This window comes from Hippoglossus hippoglossus, chromosome 12 (assembly GCF_009819705.1).
Source record: "Hippoglossus hippoglossus isolate fHipHip1 chromosome 12, fHipHip1.pri, whole genome shotgun sequence".
Classification (NCBI taxonomy): domain Eukaryota; kingdom Metazoa; phylum Chordata; class Actinopteri; order Pleuronectiformes; family Pleuronectidae; genus Hippoglossus; species Hippoglossus hippoglossus.
Window position 1 is genome coordinate 15527334 of NC_047162.1, and position 22648 is coordinate 15549981.

Genomic DNA, 22648 nt, shown 5'->3' on the forward strand with positions numbered 1-22648 from the left:
CCTATTTACATGATAAAATAATCAGTGGTTTTCACAGTGTTTTGACCAATAAACAGGCAAGAATGATGCAAGAAACCGAAATGCCCGTTCCCCTCTCTCCGTTCACGTCATGAGAACTTTCCACTCTCTCTCTTTCTTTAAGTGCCTGTCTGGTTGAAGCTCAAGCAGCCTGGTACAGCTGCCATGTTTTAACGTGGCCAGAATAGTTTCTCCATCTGCTGCTGCTGCTGCTGCCGTTCCTCCTGCTTGTGTGTGTGTACGTGCCCCCGTGTGACGAACGTTCAGTGTGTGTGGTATGCTGTGGTTCCTCGCTGGCGCCAAATTTAGTCGCAGGCAGTTGAACCCTGGTCTCGCTGTTGCTCTGAAGCCCTATCAGCAGCGAAGCCAAAACACTTGAACAGATGCCTCCCTGATAGCGCAAAAAACACAACGACGAGGATCGACAACACAAACTCGAGCACCTCGCAGCTCAGAGATCTTTGGAAAGCAGCAAAAGATGAAAATAAACTTCTGGTCAAACAGAAAGAAAGGAGAAAAAACCTTTCCTCTGTTGGTTTCCTCAAAAACAACCAAACATGGAAGACGATGAAAGCTGAGATGAACATAAAGACAAATACAGCAGCCGTGGAGGCTGGTGAAGTAGCGAAGCACATTACAGTTTGTTTATTTTAGCTCTGGTTACCTTGGTTTGCATCAACCTCCCACCACAGAAGCTCAAGTGGGTGACAACCAGTGAAATACTAGTACACACACGGGACACTGGACGACAGTTGTGACGGTTATGGCTCAGTATCTGTTTAGAGTCGTATGTTAGAAATCTGTTTGGCTTTAATAATCATAAAAACAACACGTCAGACTACTGCACTTTCCTTTTTAGGTTGTTTCAGCGCAGGGGTCACGGAGACGCTGAGCTCCTCTGTGTTAACGTCATATGAATGAATTTACTAAAAGAAATTGAAGTATCTGCAACAACAGATACAGATACTTTTTTCCCACCCTCCACATGTGAGAGAGAGACTAGATCCATCCTGCCACGTTTTCAAACTAAGATGATCTCTGTCCACACAAGCTTTTTGGCTCCGTATCAGTTTTAATCCAACGCATATCACGTGACCACTCGCGTACTCTGGGTATGCGTGTGCCGGTGTAAGCAGGAGGGCGTGCGCGTGCTGTTGGACACGGTACTTGTCGTAGATTGCTCAAATACCATCTCGTCTCCTACGCATGTGAACAGCATCATCGCAAAACGCCGAATTGAACTGCACAACAGCTGTTGGCAAAGACAACAGTGTCGGCAAGTTGCGTTCAACACCGGAAACCGAGGCTAATGCCGGTTGTTTTCTCCTGGAAGACGAATCGGCGAAGGCTACGTCGTGACTGAAAAGTCCCAATCAACAAGTGGTTGCGAGTTTCGACGCCATAGTTTCCAACCGTCTCCGCTTCTGCTAGTCCAGACTAAAACGTAGCTTTTCAAACTAACATTGGACCAGGAGCGTATTCCAAACTTATTCTAAAACTCCAGAGTAGTTTGGTCGTATCCGCAGCAGAGATGTAGTAATGTGGATGTAGCATCAGGTTTCAGCCGAGGGGTCACGGTGACGCCGAGCTCCCCTGCTGGTGTCGTCACGTCGCATGAATGAATTTGCCAAACAAACTTGAACTTTGGAGCAAAGCGACAAACAACAGATGCAGGTACTTTTCTTTCCCCGAGAGAGAGAGAGAGAGAAATAATGAAAGAGGCAGAGCAGCGGGAATTCTGGGAGATAACGTGCTGCGAATGACAGAAAGCCCTGAGGTCAAGGTGAGACAGGGGCGGCCCTGCTGGTTTAGAGTCAGTGGCAGACAGACAGACAGACAGACAGACAGCAAAGCAAACGGAAAAAGAGAGATGAGAGAATCAAACCAAGCAGACGGAGAGGACTTTGACTTACCGCCAAGGCCTGCAGCCTCTCTTTGTGGAGCTGAGCCTCCTCACACGACATCCTGAGGGGGGAAGCAGGGGAGAGGGGAGGTGAAAGGAGAGAACGAGAGGTGAGATCTGGAAAAAGTCAGAGAGAGCCGGAGTCCCCTCAGCAGTGAGAGTTACAGAGAAGGGGAGGAAAAGTGAGGGAAGAGAAGGAGATGAGGAGGAGGAGGAGGAGGAGGAGTATCCAGATGAGGTTATTCCTCAATAATCCAAGGAGACAGTGGGAGAAGGAGCTCACACTGAGAGGAAGCAAAGATCTCTCATTCACTGGCCATGTGCCTCACACTCCGCTTGCATTTTCTCTCTCCCTCCCTCTATCACCCACTCTTTCTTTTGCGCTCCCTGTCTCTCCTCCCATTTGTCCCCTCCCTCCCTCTCTTTTTTAGGCATGAGCCATGTGTGATTAAACAGCTGGGAGGAGCAGCTGAGAGAGAGAGAAGAGGAGGAGGAGGAGGGGGAGGAAGAGAGGAGCGATGGCATGAATGTGGTGGAGGGAAGAGAATGAGGAGTGAGGGACAGAAAGAGGAAGAGAGGAATCGAAGAGCAGAAGTAAGGAAACGGGAAGCAGATGAGTGATTTGTCATATTTGAGACGAGACATTTGGAAATTTAACATTAACCGCTGGAAGAGGAAATATTATTTTTGCACTGATTCTATTTGACCTTAGTTTCTCTTATTTGAAACGGAGATAAGTCAATAGATCAGTGACATTGATAAACACCGATTGATCCGTTCTCTGCTTGAAGGTGACGTCCAATGAAATTGCTTAGATGGTCAGATTTCTTCAAAGCAGCTAAAATGAGGAACACTTTTTACATTTTAACCGATTTCCTCATTTAACGTGACTTAAATTGACGTCACAGTTTCAGATCATTTTTCATGTATTATTAACTTTAGTCCAAAGTCAGAGACGCAGAATAATGTTTGAGCTTTAGACACAAAGGATGTAAAACATTATTCCTCGACCACAACTTATTGAGTCATTCATTCATCTTATCCTTCAACCCACTCTAGACCCAAGCTTTTGTTTTGAAAAAAATATGTCTTTGATTATATTGTTGTATAACAATGTTCTGGATTTGGGCTTTAGTGGGACATACTGTCAGAATGGAGCAAGCAGCCTTTGAGAATATGATCCATAAAAGGTCTCGTCTTCTAGAATCTGTCAGTTTTACTCATTTCACCTGAAGTGTCGACATCAATGACGACTTTCAGATGTTTCCTCATTTAGAAAAATATGTCTCGTCTGAATGAATGTGCCCAGTGTGCGGTAAAGGCATTCAAAGATTGATAAGATTATCTGAGACCACAGGCGATGATGCTGCCCGCACACACACACACACACACACACACACACACACACACAAACACACACACACACACACACACACACACACACACACACAGAGGCTGACATGTTATCAAACCAAAGAAGGGAAAAGAAGGAGGATGAATTGTGAACCTCGTGAATTGACGTATGCAAATGAGTGTCAGCGGAACATTTTTAGAAATACAAACTCTTACACACCTTTGTACACACACTCGCAAAAACACACAAAAGCAGGATGTGAGTAACTGGGTCATTGTGACTTGTGTCATAACTTTATTTCCTCTCTGCTTTAACTCTCTATGTTCACCTGGGTTTCATCCTTTCTTATTCTCTTCCCTCGCTTACACACCTTTTTTTACTTTCCTCTTTTCTTCCATTCTTTCCCCACACTTGTCTCCTCTCCTTTCCTATGTCCAATGCCTCCTCCTCTCTTCTCTCATTTATTTCTCCCTCTTCTTGTTTTCTTTCATTTCCTCCCCTATCTCCCTCTTATGATGCACATCTGCCCTTCATTCCTCCTTAATTCTTCGTCTCCTTTCCCAATCACCCCTCTTTCCTCCCACCCCATTTCCCTACTCAGTTCTGTCTTTCCACTCCTTTCGTGGACTCTCATCCCCTCATCTCATCCCTTTATCCTCCTCGCCTCCACCCCACCTGTCCCTCCTCCACATGTTGTTCTTTTGCCTCATCTTCCTCAAATCCTCCCTGTGGCCTCTCTCCTTTCTTTCTCCTTTTTTTTCTTCTCCATCCCTCCTTCCACAAGCAGACGTCCTTATAAGGAGAAACAGCAGCAGCAAGTCCTGGTCAGGTCTTTAGGGAATACAGAAGCATGCAACACACACACACACACACACACACAATGACACAACAGCCACCGTATGACTCCAAGAGAGAAAAAAATTGCACAATAAATAGGTGCAGCTGCCGAGTAACTGTCCCGCGAAGCAGCTGCAGGACCAAATGAAGGATTAATCAAAAATGACTCGTACTCTTCCTTCGGCTGTGTTTTCAATATTATAGTGAACTTTTCAACATTTTTGAAATTCTTACTGATTGTAAGTCAAGTCAGACGCGTTGCTGATTTGACTCATGTTATTGCTTCCAAGATGAGGCACACGGACACGTCTCATGTCCGTGTGCCTCATCTTGGAATGATGGAAAAAAAAATCCGACATATTTAGGGAAATGAAATAAGTGTGTGTGTGAATTTTGATTGAATTTGGGGGCCTTGGTGGAGATGAGGAAATGACTAACTATGATGTGCGTGGTGTCGCTAATCCAGACAAACCCACAAAGAAGCTTTACCTCACTTTGCAGATTCCTCTCTGCTTACATAGTGTTCAGGCTTTTATAGGCAAATTATTTTGGTTTTGTTTTGCACATATCTGCTGTTTTGATTCACACTCTCTCCTCTAGCTTGTTTTCCAGATGCAGCTGTTTTCAGCAAAAAGATCCCAAATATCCAGTGTTTGCTACCTGAGTGTGAAAGCAGCTTATGTGGTCCCACTGTTAGCAGCCGACCTGTAGAGACGGTGTCAGAGAGCATCAGTCTTTTCTGAAAAATCCCCCAATGACTTGTTTACATGTTAAGAATCAATGGTTATTGTAGTTGTGATAGGAGACAGATGGATGACAAATATTTTGACTTTTTCATTTTTGGGCATTTGAATGCATAGTTACGTTTCCCTGAAAGTATAATCTGAACATGCTGCTAACTGTATGTTCAGTGTAATAGTTTTTTCTAACAACTTCTGGTTCGCCCTCAAGACACAAAATTGAAAACTGCAGCGTTTCATTAAAAGATACGACTACATCTTTAATGTGGGCAGATGCAGGTTATAGACCGTGACCTGTTTGGAGGTTTGGTAACATAAAGCTTATGAAACCAGACTCAGCTCTGCAGCTGTGTGACTTTACAGCCAGTCCAAGACTTAAGTGTGCGCTCTCTTAGAGGTTTGACCTGGATTTATATAATTTTGTGGCCGCTCATATATACTTTAATGTTTTTCTGCATCTTTTAAGCAGTTTCAAATTTTATTTCCACCCCTTCTCTCTCCTCTGTCTTCAGCCCCCAACCCCTTAATTCTGGCGTCAGCTACGTTGGCTGGTTGTCGTTGGAGACAACAGCATCATTGTTCCTCTGCATCGCCACGACGACACGATGACCTCACTGCACAGCCAGCCCAGCCCCGCCTCCCACACATCCCCAGCCCAGAGGTAATGGCCTCCAGATGTGGAACCAGAGGTAGAAAAACACACACACATACTCACACAGCACACACAAATATAACTACATGCAAAGAGTGCGTAGGAGGCAGAGAAAATGAGCAAATATGGACAAAGCAAAAGTGTGTGTGTGTGTGTGTGTGTGTGTGCATGTGTTAGTTATGCCATGCCAATCTATTTTGCCCTGAATTTATTACACCAATATTTCAATTCTGCCTGAAATAACTAAAAAGCACAGATATAGTAACTCATCTGGTACAGTTTGGAATCTACTGCAGACGTATATGTACTGTGTGGGTGTGTGTGTGTGTGTGTGTGTGTGTGTGTGTGTGTGTGTGTGTGTGTGTGTGTGTGTGTGTGTGTGTGTGACAGAGAGAGAGAGAGTCAGGAGGGTAAAGTAGAACCCGTATCTCTGGCTGACAGACCTTCATCTCATTCATATTTTATACATCACTGAGGGAGATTCAGCTGTATTTCACTCTGTCTGTCTGTCTGTTTATATACATATAGAATATATATGTATATAAACAGACAGACAGACATATATGCGCTATATCAGTGCATGCATATGTGACTGTGCATACATTAATACAATATTTTTTTACTCTAAGTGCATTTAGTCATTTCTAGCCTGAGATGCACAGATGAGAACCAGATGTTCCTCTGGTTATTACAACTTTACAGTGTTCTTTCTTTTCTTCTGCTCAGTAGTTGGCACATTTCATTTTATGTCAAGTTTATAATTTATATTCTGGTATTTTAATGGAACGCTCTTATCTTACACTCAAACGGTACAAGTCGCATTCACCCGTTCACGCACACATTCATATAGTGCTTCCATACGCAGTGGGTTTTTTCTATCACCCTTCATTCTGAAATCACTAGAAGTGCCAGGGATCGAACCATCAGCCTTCTGGTTAGTGGACAACCCTAGAAACTAGAAAACAGAAAGGTCATAATTACACAGGACGCCTAGTGAGCTTCTATTAGGGCTTGTATTAATTTGAGGCTCTTGCTATGTTGCCACCCTGTAAGACTGGATATGCACAATGCTTCCAATCACTGTGAGCGTATCTTCCCTTTCAGACCTGACAGTGTGTGATAAGAAGCAGCAGAGAATGGGCCATCTGCCATCGTGGTGTCTCCACTCGACACGACCACAAGTACTACCTCGTGTTTCTGCTGAATCAGTGGACGACCCAGAGAGAGAGAGAGAGAGAGAGAGAGAGAGAATTAAAACTGAGCTCAGGGGAAAACACAAGAGCAAAGGAAATGTCTCAGTTCTCCCAATTAAAACCATTAACTATTGATGCAGCAGCTGAAGCAGGTTCATGCCTCGCTGCACCTTCTCCGCCCGCCTCATGGGCGCGGCCCTGCAAAAAGAGTCGGTCCAACCTGTCACTCGAACTGCCAAGAGCTGATCAAGACTCTCAGTTCGACAGTAGGCTGCAAAATACCACGTCGGTTATCACTCCCACCAGGTTCCACTGCTCAGCTTCCTCCAACATCTGCAGGGCTTTCAGACTTTTAATCCATAACTAAGGATGTTACAGGCTGTGTGATCACCGTAACAATAGCACACAACCTGCACAAGGACACAAACTGCAGAAGCCGTGTAAGCGTGTATGCACGACTCAAATCAGCAAAAATAACATGTTCAGGCTGCACAGGCCTCCAAAACACAGATATTTAGCTGGAGCTGCATGAAATCCAGATGCGTTTAGTCCCTCATCCCTCAGATCACTGATTTACTGTAGAAATCCACACTTCATGTTGGATTTTTGTGTGAGTTTCTCTGCCATCAGTGGTTTCAGAATACAATACAGTACACCTACAGCTCTGAATAACAAAGAGCATACTCCCACTCACCTGTTCGTATACTACAGCATCACGGTCACTACTGCTCTACACATCGGTTCATATATCCAGCAGCTGAACGCAGGAGCAACAAACATCTGTCTGTCATGCAGCTGTTTGATTATTATTCGCCACAGAGATTAAGTTTTTGTTTGATTGCTTGTTACTTTCAGTGACACCTGACTGTGTCCACGTTGCTAAAGAAAATGTTGATAAACCACTTTCCATTTCCATTTCTCTGTGGCAGCAAACCATGTTACATGAGCCTGTGAAACTAACAACTAACTCCAGCCCCACCATTGTTGGTGCAAGGAAAAAAAAAAAACTCATGAGCTTAGCAATGTAAAGGCTACAAACAACCCATAATGCAATGCTCTCTAACAGCAGCACATTCACCCTGTCACACCTAATCTGAAATTTCTTATTATCCCTATTTTCTTCTTTCTTCTTTTATTTTTATGCCGTGGAAATGAAATACTGGGAACTGCAGCTGAAGCTTCAGATTGATTTGAATACTCTGCTGATTCGGTGCATTTCTATGTCTTGAGGGAAGCAACATCAAAGCCTTGACAGTTGGCGTCTCATCAGCAACATTTTTCAGCGAGTGACTCGACTCTCAACACATTTCTGGTGTTTTTACTGAGACTCGTCTTTCCTGTGATTTCAGATGATTTTAGTTTCAAATCTTTCAAAATTTCCCGAAATCCAATGTCACCAAGTGAGTTTTTAATTCATTATCATTATGGCTTTGCATGCATACACACACACACTCACACGGATACACACGCACCCACATACATGCATGCACACACACACACACTTACAAGAAGAAGGGGTCTGCAGCATGGCGGACTGTGCTAACACACAGAAGGTTGCACTGCAGTCTTCACATTGACTATGCTGAAACATGCCCCATTACACACACACACAATCACACGCGCACAAACACACACACACACACACTAGCAAAACGAGGAAGAAGGAGTTCAGGGCTGATTTTTGAGTGAGAGAGTGAAGCCGTGAGGGGTGAGAGCTCTGCAGAGGGAGTGTGAGTGAAGCCAAGAGAGACTAAGAGAGAGAGAGAGGAGAGGAGAGGGAGGAGTGTACACCGTGTACCGCGTGTCTCCTCTCCAGTCATGACTGAGCAGCAGCCTCACCATGACGGAGCTCCGGTTCCCATGACAACCCAGCCTGTCAGATGGAGAGGAGAGAGGTGGAGGGATGCAGGCAAGGAGAGGAGCCGATGGAGGGAAAGATGGACAGAAATAAAGATGAAGAGAACATCGACTTACGGTGTTGTTGCCGTGCCGTTCCGCTGCAAAGGTGTGTCTGACATGGCTGCACCACCCGAGTCTCCTCTTGCTCTCCTCCTTCTTCCTCGTCCACCTCTCCTCGTCCCGTCCTCCGGCTTCCTTTTCACAGAGTTGTGTCCTCCTCCTCTTCTTCCTCTTCCTCCTCTCCTCCTCCTACCTCCCCTCCTCCTTAGCTTCTTCTCCTCCTCCTCCTTCTTCTTTCCTCCTGCCGGCTCGGTGTGTCCCCGTCACGCCAGGATGTGTCAGAGCAGATGCTGCTGCCGCTCCTGCATCGCCCCGCACTGCCGGCAGGAGGGGATGGGTGGAAGCATGTTTGCGTGTGTGTGCGTTAGAGAAAGAGAGAGAGAGAGAGAGAGAGAGAGAGAGAGAGAGAGAGAGAGAGAGAGAGAGAGAGAGAGGTCAGTTATGTATTTGCATGTTAGACGTGCAGGTTTTCTGTGTGTGAGAAAGAGAGGATGAGCAGTAGGAAAGCCAGGGAGGTGAACAAGCGAGTGACGGGAGAGGAAAGGAGGGTGAGAGATGAGAGAGCGGGATGGAGAGCAGAGGATGGCAGAGAGATGGAGAGATAGTGAGCCTTAGGGGAGAAACAGAATAATGAAAGGAGAGGCCAAGCTGCCTCGCTCAGGCTGCTACCCTGAGAACAAGCCTTCCCCTCTGAGGCCAGGAAGGGATTCATTTAAAGAGGCAGAGAGGATACTCAAGAAGCCCCTTTTACGTCCTGAAGCAGGCGTCATTATGACAAATACAGGCCCCTGGGCTCAGATGAGTTAAAGCCTTTGATTGAGAAGCCACAAAATGAACGTTTAGGATACATTTTCATCTCATTTTGGTCATCTTGTGTCTCTCAGTGGTCATTTTTGCATCTGCGTCGTCCCTTTGTGTTTTGTAGTGGTCGTATTGTGCCTCTGGTCATTTTCTGGTTTCATTTTTAATTGTATTTACGGCACACTATTAATTGGACAGAATTTAAGAGGGAGAGAGATCAGGGGAAGACCTTTTTATAAACAGTCTATGGGGAAGACATGCAGCAAAGGCAGCTGCAGCAAAGGCAGCTGCAGGAGGATTCAAGCCTCCACACCTGCCGTGTGGTGCCCGCTCAACCAGGTCAACTGTCCGTTCTGCTTCCTTTTCTATGACTTTCAAACAAAACACACAGGGCTAGAACTCCCCTGACCTCTCGGGACCTTGGCAGACCGGTGATATAAAGACCAGCAGTGAGCAGAATCAAATATACTGCGAGATAAACAATATATGATGAAGATCCAGATCATCGACAGTAATACATTCCTGGAGGTTGTGGTTTTACTCGTGTCCGTTTCTTTGTGTGTTGGTTTGTTTGTGAAATTACTCAAGAACTACTGGAGACATCACCTGAGAGATTTGGGGCGTTTTTCAACATTTTCCTTGATTTCTCAGAGAAAATATCATGGATCTTGATTTAAAAAAAATCTGGTACGCTCATGAACGTGTGCAATTTGGTGCAGATCCAAATTAAAATCAGGATCTAGAAGATTTCAATGGGATTTCCAGGGGGCACTGTTGGGCCTTGGTGGACATATGCGCTCTATACAGAGTCCTTCTAGTTCAGTTATTCGCTGCCTTTGCCATTTTAAATCACTGTCCCGTCATGTCAGACTCCCCCCCGCCCTCAGTACCCTCAGTCCTTCCAGCGTCTCCTGTCACCTGATTCCCTCGGTACCCATCTGCTCACCTGTTCTGTTCCCTGTTTCCAAATAAGCTCCTTGACACACTTGACTCCTTGACATCCTTGACACACCTGCACATGTGAATTCCCATAGCTGTGGCTTTCCATGTGTCTTTTTTTTTACCTCCTGCTTGTTTGGGACTTTCTGCTCGCTCCCTTTCTAGCGTTCCCTCCCCCCTCACCAGGCCCTTGGCTTAACTTTTTATTGCCGCCTCTTCATCGTGCATTTCACTTTGTCGTTTCGGTGCTGTGAGCCGCGACAGAACCCTCATCATCAGATGTGTGGAGCGCGACAGATCTTTCTCTTAAAGTGGTATGGGATTTTTTTTACGACTTTTTGAAAAATCCTCAAACGACCAACTGTCAAACTGCGAAAAATATTCAACGTGTCAAGGGGGGGGGGGAGAAGTCTGGAAAAGGTAGAAGAGAACGAAAGCACAAGACAAACACGAACAAACTGCGCAGACAAAGAAGAACAGCAGTTTCAATCTAAACAACACACATGCAGATTCCTTTTTTTTTATTCGGAAAATGGTCCGTGGCAGATATGACAAGAAACCAGTTGCTACTGTTAGAACTGTTTAGTCTGTGGAGACTTTCCTCAGATATTTATCCAAACTAGAAGCTCAGCAGTCGTTTTATTGGGTCTATAACCCGCCGGCTGAGTTTTTAACAGCAGTGACGGAAACAAGAACCTCCTCTTGACCGTCCCTTCTTATCTAATTTCAGACTCTTTCTTTCCTCTTCTTTCTTTTTCTCTTTCTTTATTCCCCTTGCTGTAAATCAATTTGTTTTCTTCTCTTCCTCTGCTTTTTCATCCAAGCTTCTTCTGGCCCTCTGTCCTTTTTTTCATCCTCCTTCTCCCTCGTTCTCCAGGCTCTCGTTCTTCTGTTTTCTCCCTTACACATTGGTCGTGCGTGTTTCCCTTTAGAGACATTAAGTAAATATTTATAGGTTCATTGTTTACAGAATAATTAGTCGATCTTTTTTATTTGTTTTGATGCATAAACTTGAATCAATCACCGCAGAAATGTGCAGAGCGGGTGAAACGAGGAAGGAGGGAAAGAGCTGCAGATTCCCCCCAGTTTAAGAAAAAGAATGATTTCTAAAGGAAGAGAAGAAACGAACAGGATAGCATCGCACTGATGGAAAAAGAAGCTGCATCTCTCGGTCTGTGTTGTTTTATTGTTTTGTGCAAGATGTGGAGGTGAAAACATGTGAATCTCAGGCTCAGAGGAGAAAGTGAAGGTCACATCTCTTGAAGTGCCAGAAGGTTTTCACATTCCTGCCTGTCACACATTTAGATGTTTACACTTGTAGAGAACGTTTCTTCTCAGCTTATCAGCCTCTCTCTCTCTCTCTCTCTCTCTCTCTCTCTCTCTCTCTCTCTCTCTCTCTCTCTCTCTCTCCCCCCCTCTCTCTGCTAACAGCTCATGTTGAGCCCCTGGTTATCATGTTGCTCGGTATGCCAGTTATTCCAGAGCCGCTCCTCAGGTTTAGGTAGTGACCCTACATGGACATCACAGATGCAGCGATGTACCCTCCCCTACTCTCTCTCTCTACTCTCACCCTGCAGGCCGCGTGTTCATGCATTTGAATAGTTGGACGTTTGTATTCGATCACACTGCTCGACCTGCACCATTATTATATATGTAAAGGAAAGAAGACATCACAGGGTTGGGTGATACAAACATTTAGTCAAGATGAAAATGGTCTTATTAGTCAATATGAATAATTATAACGATAAAAGTCACATTATTATTCCGAGCTTAAGGACAGATTTTGCTCCTGAGTGAAGGTTGTGTGGTTTTAAACCCTTTTTATTTCCAAATCTGAGAGAAATGATGTGTTGTACCTCCTCAACCTGCCTGTACAAAGCAGAAGCAATATATTGATATTGGACCTTTGTTTTATTGCTATAGCCAATTGTGGATATTGTTTCATTTCCCAATCCTAACACAACGCTATTACAGACTGATCAATTAGTTTGATATCCCCTCAAGGAAATAATGAAACAGCCGAGTCCACTGGTTAAACAGGACTCTTTAAATAACTTATTATTAATGTTGTTTAATATTAGATGTGAATGTAATGTAATGGTGTTGGAGTTTTACGTTATACACTGTTCTTTAATAAACTGCATGGACAGTGTGTCGTGTCTAATAAACCTGTGCTTCATGTGGAATCCATTATAACTGTGACAGACACTGATGTCTCTTTGTGTATAGTTGAGTATGCTGCCATCTGCTGGATTAAGGAAGCCAATTGAAAATCTATGACTAGTTATTGTGTTAAATAAGACACAATAAGAAATGTACCCGGATCTCTGTCTAAAAGCATATTGAGAGTATTACTAATTAAAATGAATCACATTTGACCCACTCAGATATAAGTGAACACAATCACTTATGTAATCCCACTGCATGAACGAATGAATACACAAATTCCCACGTATGATATGAGGAAACATATGACACATGTATGTAATGTATGCGCCACACATGTGCATAGCAAATACGGAATAATACAGTCAACTGTCTCTGTGTTTGCACTGCCAGAGGACATCCAGTAGAGGGCACTGCTACTCAGACTTTGATGAGGATGTACTATATAACTTTAAGTTTTTCTCATGTCAGGTTTCTGCTGTGATCTCTTTGATGTTTAACCTCAATGATTTAATAGCTGTGAGGAATAAGTGGGGAGAGCAGTGACATTTTGAGGAGGGGGTCAAAGTAGTGAGTAATCTGAGTTTGAGAATATTTAACAGTGACTTGAAACTAGTAAGAACCTGATCGTCCCATAATCTCAACAATTAAACCGATATAAAATAAACATTTCTTCATTGAATGTGTATCTGAAGTGATTATTTTAGTATTTCTTACATATCTTTCAAGGTAAACTCTTGTTACATTCATCTCAACAGATGTACGGTTTTCTGTGTTTGTCTTCACATCTGTAAAGTCAGATTCCTGCACGTACACAGACACACAGTAACACACACGCTTAAAAATACAGTCGACACACAGAGCGAGTGGGAGACACTTTCTGCTCCAGTGGGTTTTGGTTGTTAATCCAGAAATTCTGTCAGCTCAGATGAACCAGTGATACACTGGGAAACCACATCTGGGATTCACTCTGACCCACTTCAGAAGTGCTCCACATTGTGTTAATACAGCACTTCTTCCTATATGGGCGACAAAAGGGGGCTTCAAACATGTGAGAACATTTTAACACAAGAAATTAATTTGAAAAAGACATCGCATTGTATTTATGACATCAGCTACTCTGAATTCAAATTGATTTGTTTCTTCTTTATTGACATAAATTAATTCAGGTACCTTCTTCATTTTCAACCATTACAGATACATATATCTCCCTGTAAGTGAAAATCAAGTCAATAAACATGTTTAAACTATTGGATGCCAAACAGACTCATCGAAGCCAGTTAACACAAACACATATCAAACTTGAGTGTGTCTGTGTGACCCACTTCATTTCCTCTAATTTGTGTTCACCACAACAGAGGTGATAAACAATTCATTACCATCCTGGGGAGGATCTGGGCGAAGATGAAGGACGATCACATCCTTCTTGTCGGGGCAAAGCTATTAGAACAAATGAAAAATTCAACAAAAGAGTTCCAGTCGAGCAGCAGCTCCCAAATCCTCCTTTTCTGTTTGTTTTTCTTATCAAACTTGATTAGAAGTAGAGCGTTTCTCAATGTGGTATGTAATATATGGTATAAAGCAGGAAAACAATGGTATTATATTATCATTTTGATGATTTACAGTGAACACCTGGTAATCATCCAGCAACACAGCTACATGATTCAAGTTCATAGTATGTGGGAAAGTTTAAAGTCAAACTATGAAAATCCAAATTTAAAACGTCATTCAATCCACCTGCCACAGTTCACTGACTCGGCTTCCAGCTGTTGGCATCAATCAAGTGTTGCTGAAGTTGTTCAGGTGAGTGACTCACAGTGAACTCAGCTCCTGACGTGCAGTGACATGAAGTGTGAGCTTTTACTCAGCATCAGCATCAAGCTGCTTTCCACTTATGAGCAGAGTGAGAGGAGAATTATTATTTTTATATTCCAGTCCAGTGACTGACCAGCCAGCATGTGTGTGTTTGTGTGTGTGTAAGAGAGACAGATATTAAAGAGCTTCCTGCTCAGGGAGGAACAGATTAGCATTTCACAGGGAAATCCCAGGCACTGGTCTGGAGGAGAGGGAGGAGAGGGAGGAGAGGGAGGCGTGTGGGAATCATTTTCGGGAGACCCCTGTGCTCAGAGGGATGAGGGGTGTGGCTTTAAATCCATACAGTAGCCTGTATATGTGTGTGTGTGTGTGTGTGTGTGTATTGTGCAGGGAAATGTTTGTTTAATGTGATTTAATTTGTGATTTCTGCCGGTCTATTTAGGCTTGTACGTGATTGTGTGTTCTGGTATGTGTGTTCTGGTATGTGTGCACGTGTGGGTGTGTGTGTGTGTGTGTGTGTGTGTGTGTGTGTGCGCAGCTGTGGCACGCCAAAAGAAGGCCAGGGCCCCCGAGACAAACGTGGCCGCTTACCCGCTTGGTTGCCATGGCGACAGGGAGATGGGAAAGGCTCTGTCGGAATTGCCATTAAAATGGAGAGCAGCACACCACTGCATGCCTTCACGCACACACACACACACACACACACACACAAAGCATTCACGTGAAGACAAAGCAAGCAAATACTTTCTCACGCACAAATTTAAATGTTAGCATTCAAACACACATGATATTAGGGTTTTATCAGTAGCGTTGTTGTTGAGTGGCTCAAATAAAACATGTGACCGAACCGCAACTACAACATCAATATGGGAAGTGTGTGTTTGTGTGTATGTGTGTTGTGTGTCTTCTATTGTACTCAAATCTTTGTGAGTGCCCTGAAACTGAGCACGTTTGGAAACTGAGTCTTTAGACCAGAACTCAGTCACTTCTTTAAAGAACTTCTTGAAGGTGGACAAACGTACAAATGACCATATTCTATCAGCTGCAGCGAGCTAGCTTATTTTGCTATCGTTAGCATCATTAGCGGGTTGAAAATGCTGTATTCTCCGTGACTCCTGCATTTATCATCCTGTGCTTAAAGTCAGAGGCCAAAGCTAGAATGTCCCCGATGTCCTGGATTTAAAGGTCAGCATTGTCTCCAGTTGTTGTGGTTAGAAGAAATGGAAACAGCATTGCTTTCTTATTTCAGTGGGGGGTGTTTTTCAGTCAGTATGATGTAAGATGACAGAGGTAAGATTTACTCTTTATTGCTTGTATTTGCAAACTGGATTTCACTGATAATGTTGCAGGATCTTTCCCTGAGGAGTTTCTGTGTTCTGCCTGTGTCTGTGTGGGTTTTCTCCAGATACTCCGGCTTCCACCCACACTCCCAAAAAACATGCAGATCGGGGTTCGGTTGACACTTTAAATTGTCTGTAGATTTGAATGTGAGCATGAATGGTTGTTTGTCTCTGTATGTTGGCTGCTGTGAAATGGCTGCTGACCTGAGGATTGTCCCCGGCCCCCCTGTGGCCCTCAAAGGATAAGTGCTATAGATAATGGATGGATGTATGTTAGAGTGGAACACTCTGGAGGATTAAGACTCAGTTTCAGGAGATTCGTATCAGAGTCGGGGGACAAAACAACCTACGATCACTCCGGTTGACGGACTTGTTGAAAGTTCAGATCTGCCGAACGCAGCCCAAGCTCTAATTTTGTAGCATCCAGGAGGTAGAACAGACGAGGAAGCATTTTCAACTGACGCTGAAACAGATGCAAGTTCTTCACACCTCTGCTTGTGATTCTGGTTTTGGAAAAGCTGCGGTTGCACAACAGCAACCAGTCGATGCTGAAATGGAAAATACTGGCGGAAAGATAGCTTTTCACTTCATCAACTCTTGAACGTGGAGTTCGAATCAATTTTTAGGTGTTTTTAAATCCGAACTGCAGGTGTCTCGGCCCCTTGTGGCAAATCCATTACACAAATGAACACATTAAGTGGGCTATGATGCTGCAGCCAGAGTCCTTTTAACCAGTGATTAATAGAATGGTGAGCTAAATGCATTACCCATGTGGTTTCCTGCGTCAGTCAGTGTGAATGACACCACTGGACTCCTCTGAGGCTTGAATACATTAATCTCACAGTCCTCAACGCCCGCTGCATAGAAAGGTTAAACTAAATGTTGTCGTAAACCTCAGGGGTGAACGCTCGGTTCCCAGCTGACCTTCATGTTTATTATATCAAGATAACACATTGAAGAACAGAGATTTGGTTGGAGGAGAAGGAGAGTGGTTGTATGGTGTGTCTCCATGACGTGTTTAACACAGTTTATAAAGGATATTGCTGTAAATTATGTTTGTAGCGCCACAGTAAGTAGGTTTCTCTCTCTCACTGTGTGTGTGTGTGTGTGTGTGTGTGTGTGTGTGTGTGTGTGTGTGTGTGTGTGTGTGTGTGTGTGTGTGTGTGTGTGTGTGTGAGTATGTGTTCTTCAGGGGGCTGACCTAACTTCTGTGCTCAGATTCACGTTGTTGCCAAAGGCCAAAGCTGAGAAAAATATAGTTTCATAATACTGCTGCTTTTCCGACCGCATGTATAATCCTTTACTCTACTTTTCCCACTGCCTCCATACGAAGTTTTGTAGTTTACCTCTCTCTTCTTTATTTAGGCTGCATGTTTTTCCCACTTCCCTCTCTCCTGTTCTCATAAATTCTTAAGGAGAATTTAGACAGTAGAAATGTAGACGCACATCCCAGCCAAACGCGGGCAGGTGCTGCGACAAAAAAACCGAACAAACACTAAAGAAAGAAAACAGCTTGCTCACTGCGGGGCTCCAATTTTCAATTATTTATTACAACAAAAAGCCGGTGACTTTGAAGCAGTCAGACGTTTCTCTTCATCAGCCAAAAATACAACGCGCACGATGCCGGCCGCATGCTGAGATCACATGGACGGGGTCTCTAACAGGCCGTGCATTAATTTCACATTATATAAGCAAATATTATAGGCATGTATAAAACTGGGCATACACCATAGTACGCTCTGCAGAGATGAGGTCCTGAGATTCAATGGAGTCAGTTGACGACCACAAAAATAAAAATATAGCATTTTGTCTTAATTAATGTATATTTTATGTATTTTTGTCTGATAAGAAGCAGTTGGGCCCGAAACCTAAAGTCACTTTATCATATTCATATTTATTTGACATCAACGTGGTTTGATATCACTCGTACGGTTCACATGTGTCTGTTGACCTGAGTTCATTAGAGGATAGATGAGATGATGGTGAGACATGAGCTCATCCAATCAGAATCCTGCACAGCTGCGCTCTGCATCATCAGTGTGACATCACCAGGAAACCCTTCAACTCACGATGACTTCACATTTTGACACAGTGGACAAGCGTATTGCACAACCGGGCCTTGTCCACACGTGCTCAGTCTTGTGACATGATTTTATGCGACATCGGAAAATCAGGCATCTCCTGAAACCTTTGATAAGTGTCAACTGTCTCAGTTTCTACAAATCACTTGACTTTTCCCTGTAAAGTATAAGATTCACAATCACTTCTTAAACTGCTAATTAGAACAGGAAGCCATCTTTGCTCGCCGTGAGGAAAAAGCCGGTAAACAACGAGGCCTTGGCGGACTCATTAATCAACCGAGTACACAATCCCTTTGATGTCAGGCTCATCTTCAAAGCATCCGAAAAACAAAGAGATTTCAGAGAAAGCTTGACACTAAAAACATGAGCTGCAGGTTTGTCAGGTTCCTTTTTAATTGAATTTATGCTGCGTTACCTTGTCACATCATTATCTAGACCTGAATGAATTTTGTATGTTTTAAAACAGATATAGAATCAAACATTATTTACAGCCTGGTTCTAAAAAATGGTTTTGGTCTCAATGGCTAATTTCCCCCTTCGTGACAACTGTACAGGGGGGGGATGAATTCTTATTCACCCGTTTAAATTATATAAAAGTTTTAAATTATGCATCATTATTACTTGAGTGACAGTTCAGTTGTCTGCTTCACCTGAATTGATCCCAGTCATTGAACTTAACGTGTTTGATAATAGTGTCGGTGCCTGGAGGAACATTTTTAAAGCACATGAATAATATGGAACGCTTAAAGTCCAAGGAGTTTTTGCAGTAAGCTAAATTCCAGTATTACTTTGTTAACAGTGATTAGCAGGTATCGACGTTTGCACTCCTTAACCTGGCTTGTTAGCTTAGCTCTGCTTTTCCCTGTCACCTCTATGGCTCCACAGCTCCAGGCAGGCACCACTGATGACACCCAGAGCTTAAGCCATCAATTCACTGTAAAGACTGCAAATCAGTTTTTAGAAAATCAGTGTCCTGTTACATTTTAGCATTTGCTGATTGTTGTGGTACATCTTTTGTTAGTGTATGTTTTAAATCTTCTTGAGTATCACCAACTAGCAGGATGTTTGTAATTATGAATATGAACATTTCAGAGTTCCTGCAGAGGTCGGAGTCATTCCAGTCGCTTCGACCGCACAGTGACAGTGTTAATCCGTGCATAATAATTTACACCCCATCTCACACTCATTTCCTGTAATTGCATCAGTGTTGACATTTGTGAGAAACAAAAAAATGTAGCGCTGCAATCAAACATTATGTTCATATCAGTTCACAGCGTTTGTGATGACACAACACTGACCTTTGCAGGGTGCATTCCAGCCACCGAAGATAAAACCTCAAACCGTCCTGTATCACATTATACTGTATTGCATTGTATTCCATTGTGACTACTGTTGTTAGATTTGCATCAGATTTGTACTTATGCCGTGTTCACTGACCTGACTCCTCTGTGAATGGAGGAGAGGTGACAAAACACGAGGGGAGAGGAAGTGGAAGGGAAGGTCGTAGATGCTTCGAGAGGGAGGAGACGAGGAAACAAAAAGCTCCTACATTGTATTATTTATCTCCTGCAGATGTTAGTCTACATTATTTATCCTCGTGGGCAGCACATTTCTGCTCTGGCCGGCAATAAATTACTTTCTTGGTGTGGAGGATAGTTTATATCACACTTCACGTCCTTTTTGTGTGGGAGGCATTCCATTTGCTTACAATGCAGAACTGAATCAAAGAAACTGCAGCGTATTAAGTATTTGGGCATTTGGATATATTCACATTTATATATTTCTCTGCTGGACACTTCGCTGCCCCGAGCAAACTCCATTACTAATGTGTGTGTGTGTGTGTGTGTGTCTGTGTGTGCTTCCGTGAGCTTTCAGCCCGTCTGTGTGTCTAATGGAGATGAATGCCGCCTCCTCTACCTTACAACACTGATTTAATCAAATAAACAGGCAACACAACACACCGTTGTGTATCTGTACCACGTTTGTGTTTGTCTGTGTGTGTGTGTGTGTGTGTCTTTGTGTGTTATCCTCAGACCACACGATGCAGAGTTTCAGAGCGAGCCCCCTAAGGCCTGTATGTGTACTAAGGTGTGTACTTGTGTATATTTGTGTACGTCAGGATGGGCTCACACATTTCCACACTTATTAGGACAATGTCCTCAGAGCACTGGGAAGCCTGAGAGGAATCTGTGAGCCGTGGACGTCCTGCTGCACCTCCCAGGTTTAGGGAGTTATTTTTGGGTCAGACTCTTTGCAGATTACAGATTAGAATAATGATTAATTTGCCCGAGGTTTGGTTAAAGCATAAGTGAGTGAGTTTATTAAAAAGATAAAGTAACTGCAGGTTGAGGGTTTTAAATTGAGGCATAAATTATTGAGGCTCAGCCTGAACTCCAGCCGGAAGTGTTGGGAATGAATTCAGGCCGTAAGAAAGTCCTCAAAAAGTTTTTGTTTGTTATTTAGTGTCGAGTTTAACCAGCATTGCCACGGCAACCGTTTGAATCCATCCGGTGGCGACGTCATAACCTCATTCATCAGTCTCAGAGAACATCTGCTCCCATTCAGGTCAAATAGGATGATTGAGATGAGAGCTGATCATCTTCACTTCTCACACACCCGGCGTCAGCGTGGTTTGACTCTGCAGCACAGACTCTAGGTAAAGATGTAAAGTGAAGCCAAAACGTTACAATCGCCCCCTGGTGGGTAGTATAGGTCATAAACCCCGCCTCCTCCATGTTAGCAGATGAGACACAGACCAATCGGATGCTATTTAAACCGGGTGAAATATCGTAATTGACAGCTGAGACTCATTCATGATTGGTCGTAACCGCGGCAAACCCAAGATGTTTGTATCTGGGATATTTCATCATTATTTCTGGATAGTGGGAGGAAGTGGAGACGTGTTTACTGCAGTTGGAAAAACAACGGTTCAGTTGATTATCTTTAATAGACCAGAGTCAGCTTTTATCTTTATTGGGCTTTTTTAACCGTCCCCCGTGAAGGTCATAGCAAGTACAACATGTTTATCATGGGATTTAATATGCAAAGGCAGCCATGGTTTGTCAAGCCCCACACTCCAGTACAAATACCCAAGAAGGACGAAGACTTGTCTCCTGTTTCTGCTTCTTTTCAGCGTGAATTCTTTATGTTTTCTAAATCTGTAATTGAGTATTGAGCACTTTGAACTTTGTATTAAGCAAATGTGGCATCAGCAATAACAACTGGCAAACATTGGCTTTACTAAAGGAAGCAAATAGGATATTCTCCTGAATCTAATGCTCCCATATTTTAGTTGTAGTTCTCACGCTGCAACCAGACAACACTTTAAAGAAGAAATCTGAAATGTCAGATTCCACAGCAGTCTGCCTCCCTTACTCCCGTTGTTAGAGAAGTCAGATACACTGAACTGTAAACCCACATGGCTCTGAAGCAAAACTTTTAGCTTGATTGTATTTGTCTTGTGTTGCGAGAAGAGGAGGAAGAAGTACGATCTCTCGGGGGAAATCATCCTTCACTGTCGTCCAACGGAATATACACAGAGTGAGACGGCGAGCGAGAGATACGCCGAGAAATGGGGAGACTTCGAAGGGAGAAGTCGGAGAAATGGAGAGAAGCTGATAAATGAAGACATGCGTAGAAGTGGGGGAGAAAGCAGAGGGGGGATTTTCCTCCGACTGTGTTTATGATCAAACGGATAAATGAAGTAGGGCAGAAAAAGAAAAACACCACAGAACGGGGTGTGATGATTTATGGCGGATGTGGATGAAAAGCTTCAGCTCCCCTTTTCGCAGTATACACCAGGCTTTTGTCTTGCCTCACTAATCCTCCCCGCTCCCCCCTTCTCTCTCTTCCTTAAGCCCACATTTTCCCCAAACGTCCTCGGCCTCCCCATCATCCCTCTCACTGCTCACGTCTCTTTTCACACTTCTGCCCTTCGCTCCCCTTCGACCCCTCCTCTCTAATTTTTAAGCGTCTCCTTCTTCTCCGCTGCCCCTCTCTCTCTCGCACATCAATCCTGCCCTTTGCACCCTCCTCGGCTCCCAGCTGTGACCCCCCCACCCCCCCTCGCTCCCTGTGATCCTGTTAAAGCCTCCTGTCAGCATTAGTGCGTGTTCACACAGCAGCGCACCACATATGAAGGCAGACAGCCGTCGTGTGGGTACGGGTGTAGGAGGCAGACATGAGTCTAGGTCAGTGCCTGCATCTGTCCGGCGTGGCCAATAAAACGGGAGGAGGTAATGGTGTGGGACTCGTGTTTGAGCAACAAGGCTTTGTGCTTTTTCGGAAATTGTGAATTGTATGTACACAATTTGGAATGGATGGATGGAAAAACAGTGCACCACTGTTTCCATCCATCCATTATCTATACTGCTTATCCTTTAAGGGTCATGAGATGCTGGAGCCAGTCCCAGCATCCCTGCATGGGTCGCCAGCATATCACAGGGCCGACATACACAGACAAACAACCATTCATGCTCACAGTTTTCAGTTTGGAGTCTTTGGACTGTGTGTACCTGGAGAAAAACCTATGCAGACATGGGGAAGCATGCAAATTCCAGGCCCTTGCCAAACTGGGATTCAAACCAAAATGCCTCCTGCTATGAGATGATGGTGCTAGCCCCTGCAACACTGTGCCACCCAGACCTGTAAGCTGAGTATCTTGTTTCACAAATCATGGTCATTAATGTGCTGCTATAATGTGGTGGCCAGGATTCAGCCACAAAGGAATGAGTCAGGTTGACACTGATCTTTCCTTCAGGTCAGGTCAGTCAAGTCCTTCCACCCCAAACTCAAAACAAAGATTTCTGTAGAGTCATCACTTTCCAGTCCATTGCATTGTCATGCTGGAA

General features: G+C 43.9%; 1 protein-coding gene across 6 annotated transcripts in view; it reads right to left on the reverse strand.

The window, feature by feature from the left end:
* Positions 1-9448, reverse strand: part of LOC117771723 (A-kinase anchor protein 2) — a 72318-nt gene extending 62870 nt beyond the window's left edge. For 2 of the 6 annotated variants that reach the window (XM_034602430.1, XM_034602427.1), the window contains exons 1-2: positions 8672-9447; positions 1932-1983 (exon numbers count right to left, since the gene is read on the reverse strand). In XM_034602430.1, the coding sequence (XP_034458321.1) occupies positions 1932-1983; positions 8672-8715 (96 nt within the window). In that variant the 5' untranslated portion in view covers positions 8716-9447. Of the gene's footprint in view, positions 1-1931; positions 1984-6615; positions 6705-8671 lie in introns of all 6 variants that reach the window. The other 4 variants (XM_034602429.1, XM_034602428.1, XM_034602431.1 and 1 more) reach the window with 4 other exon arrangements.
* Between the last annotated feature and the right edge of the window lie 13200 nt (positions 9449-22648).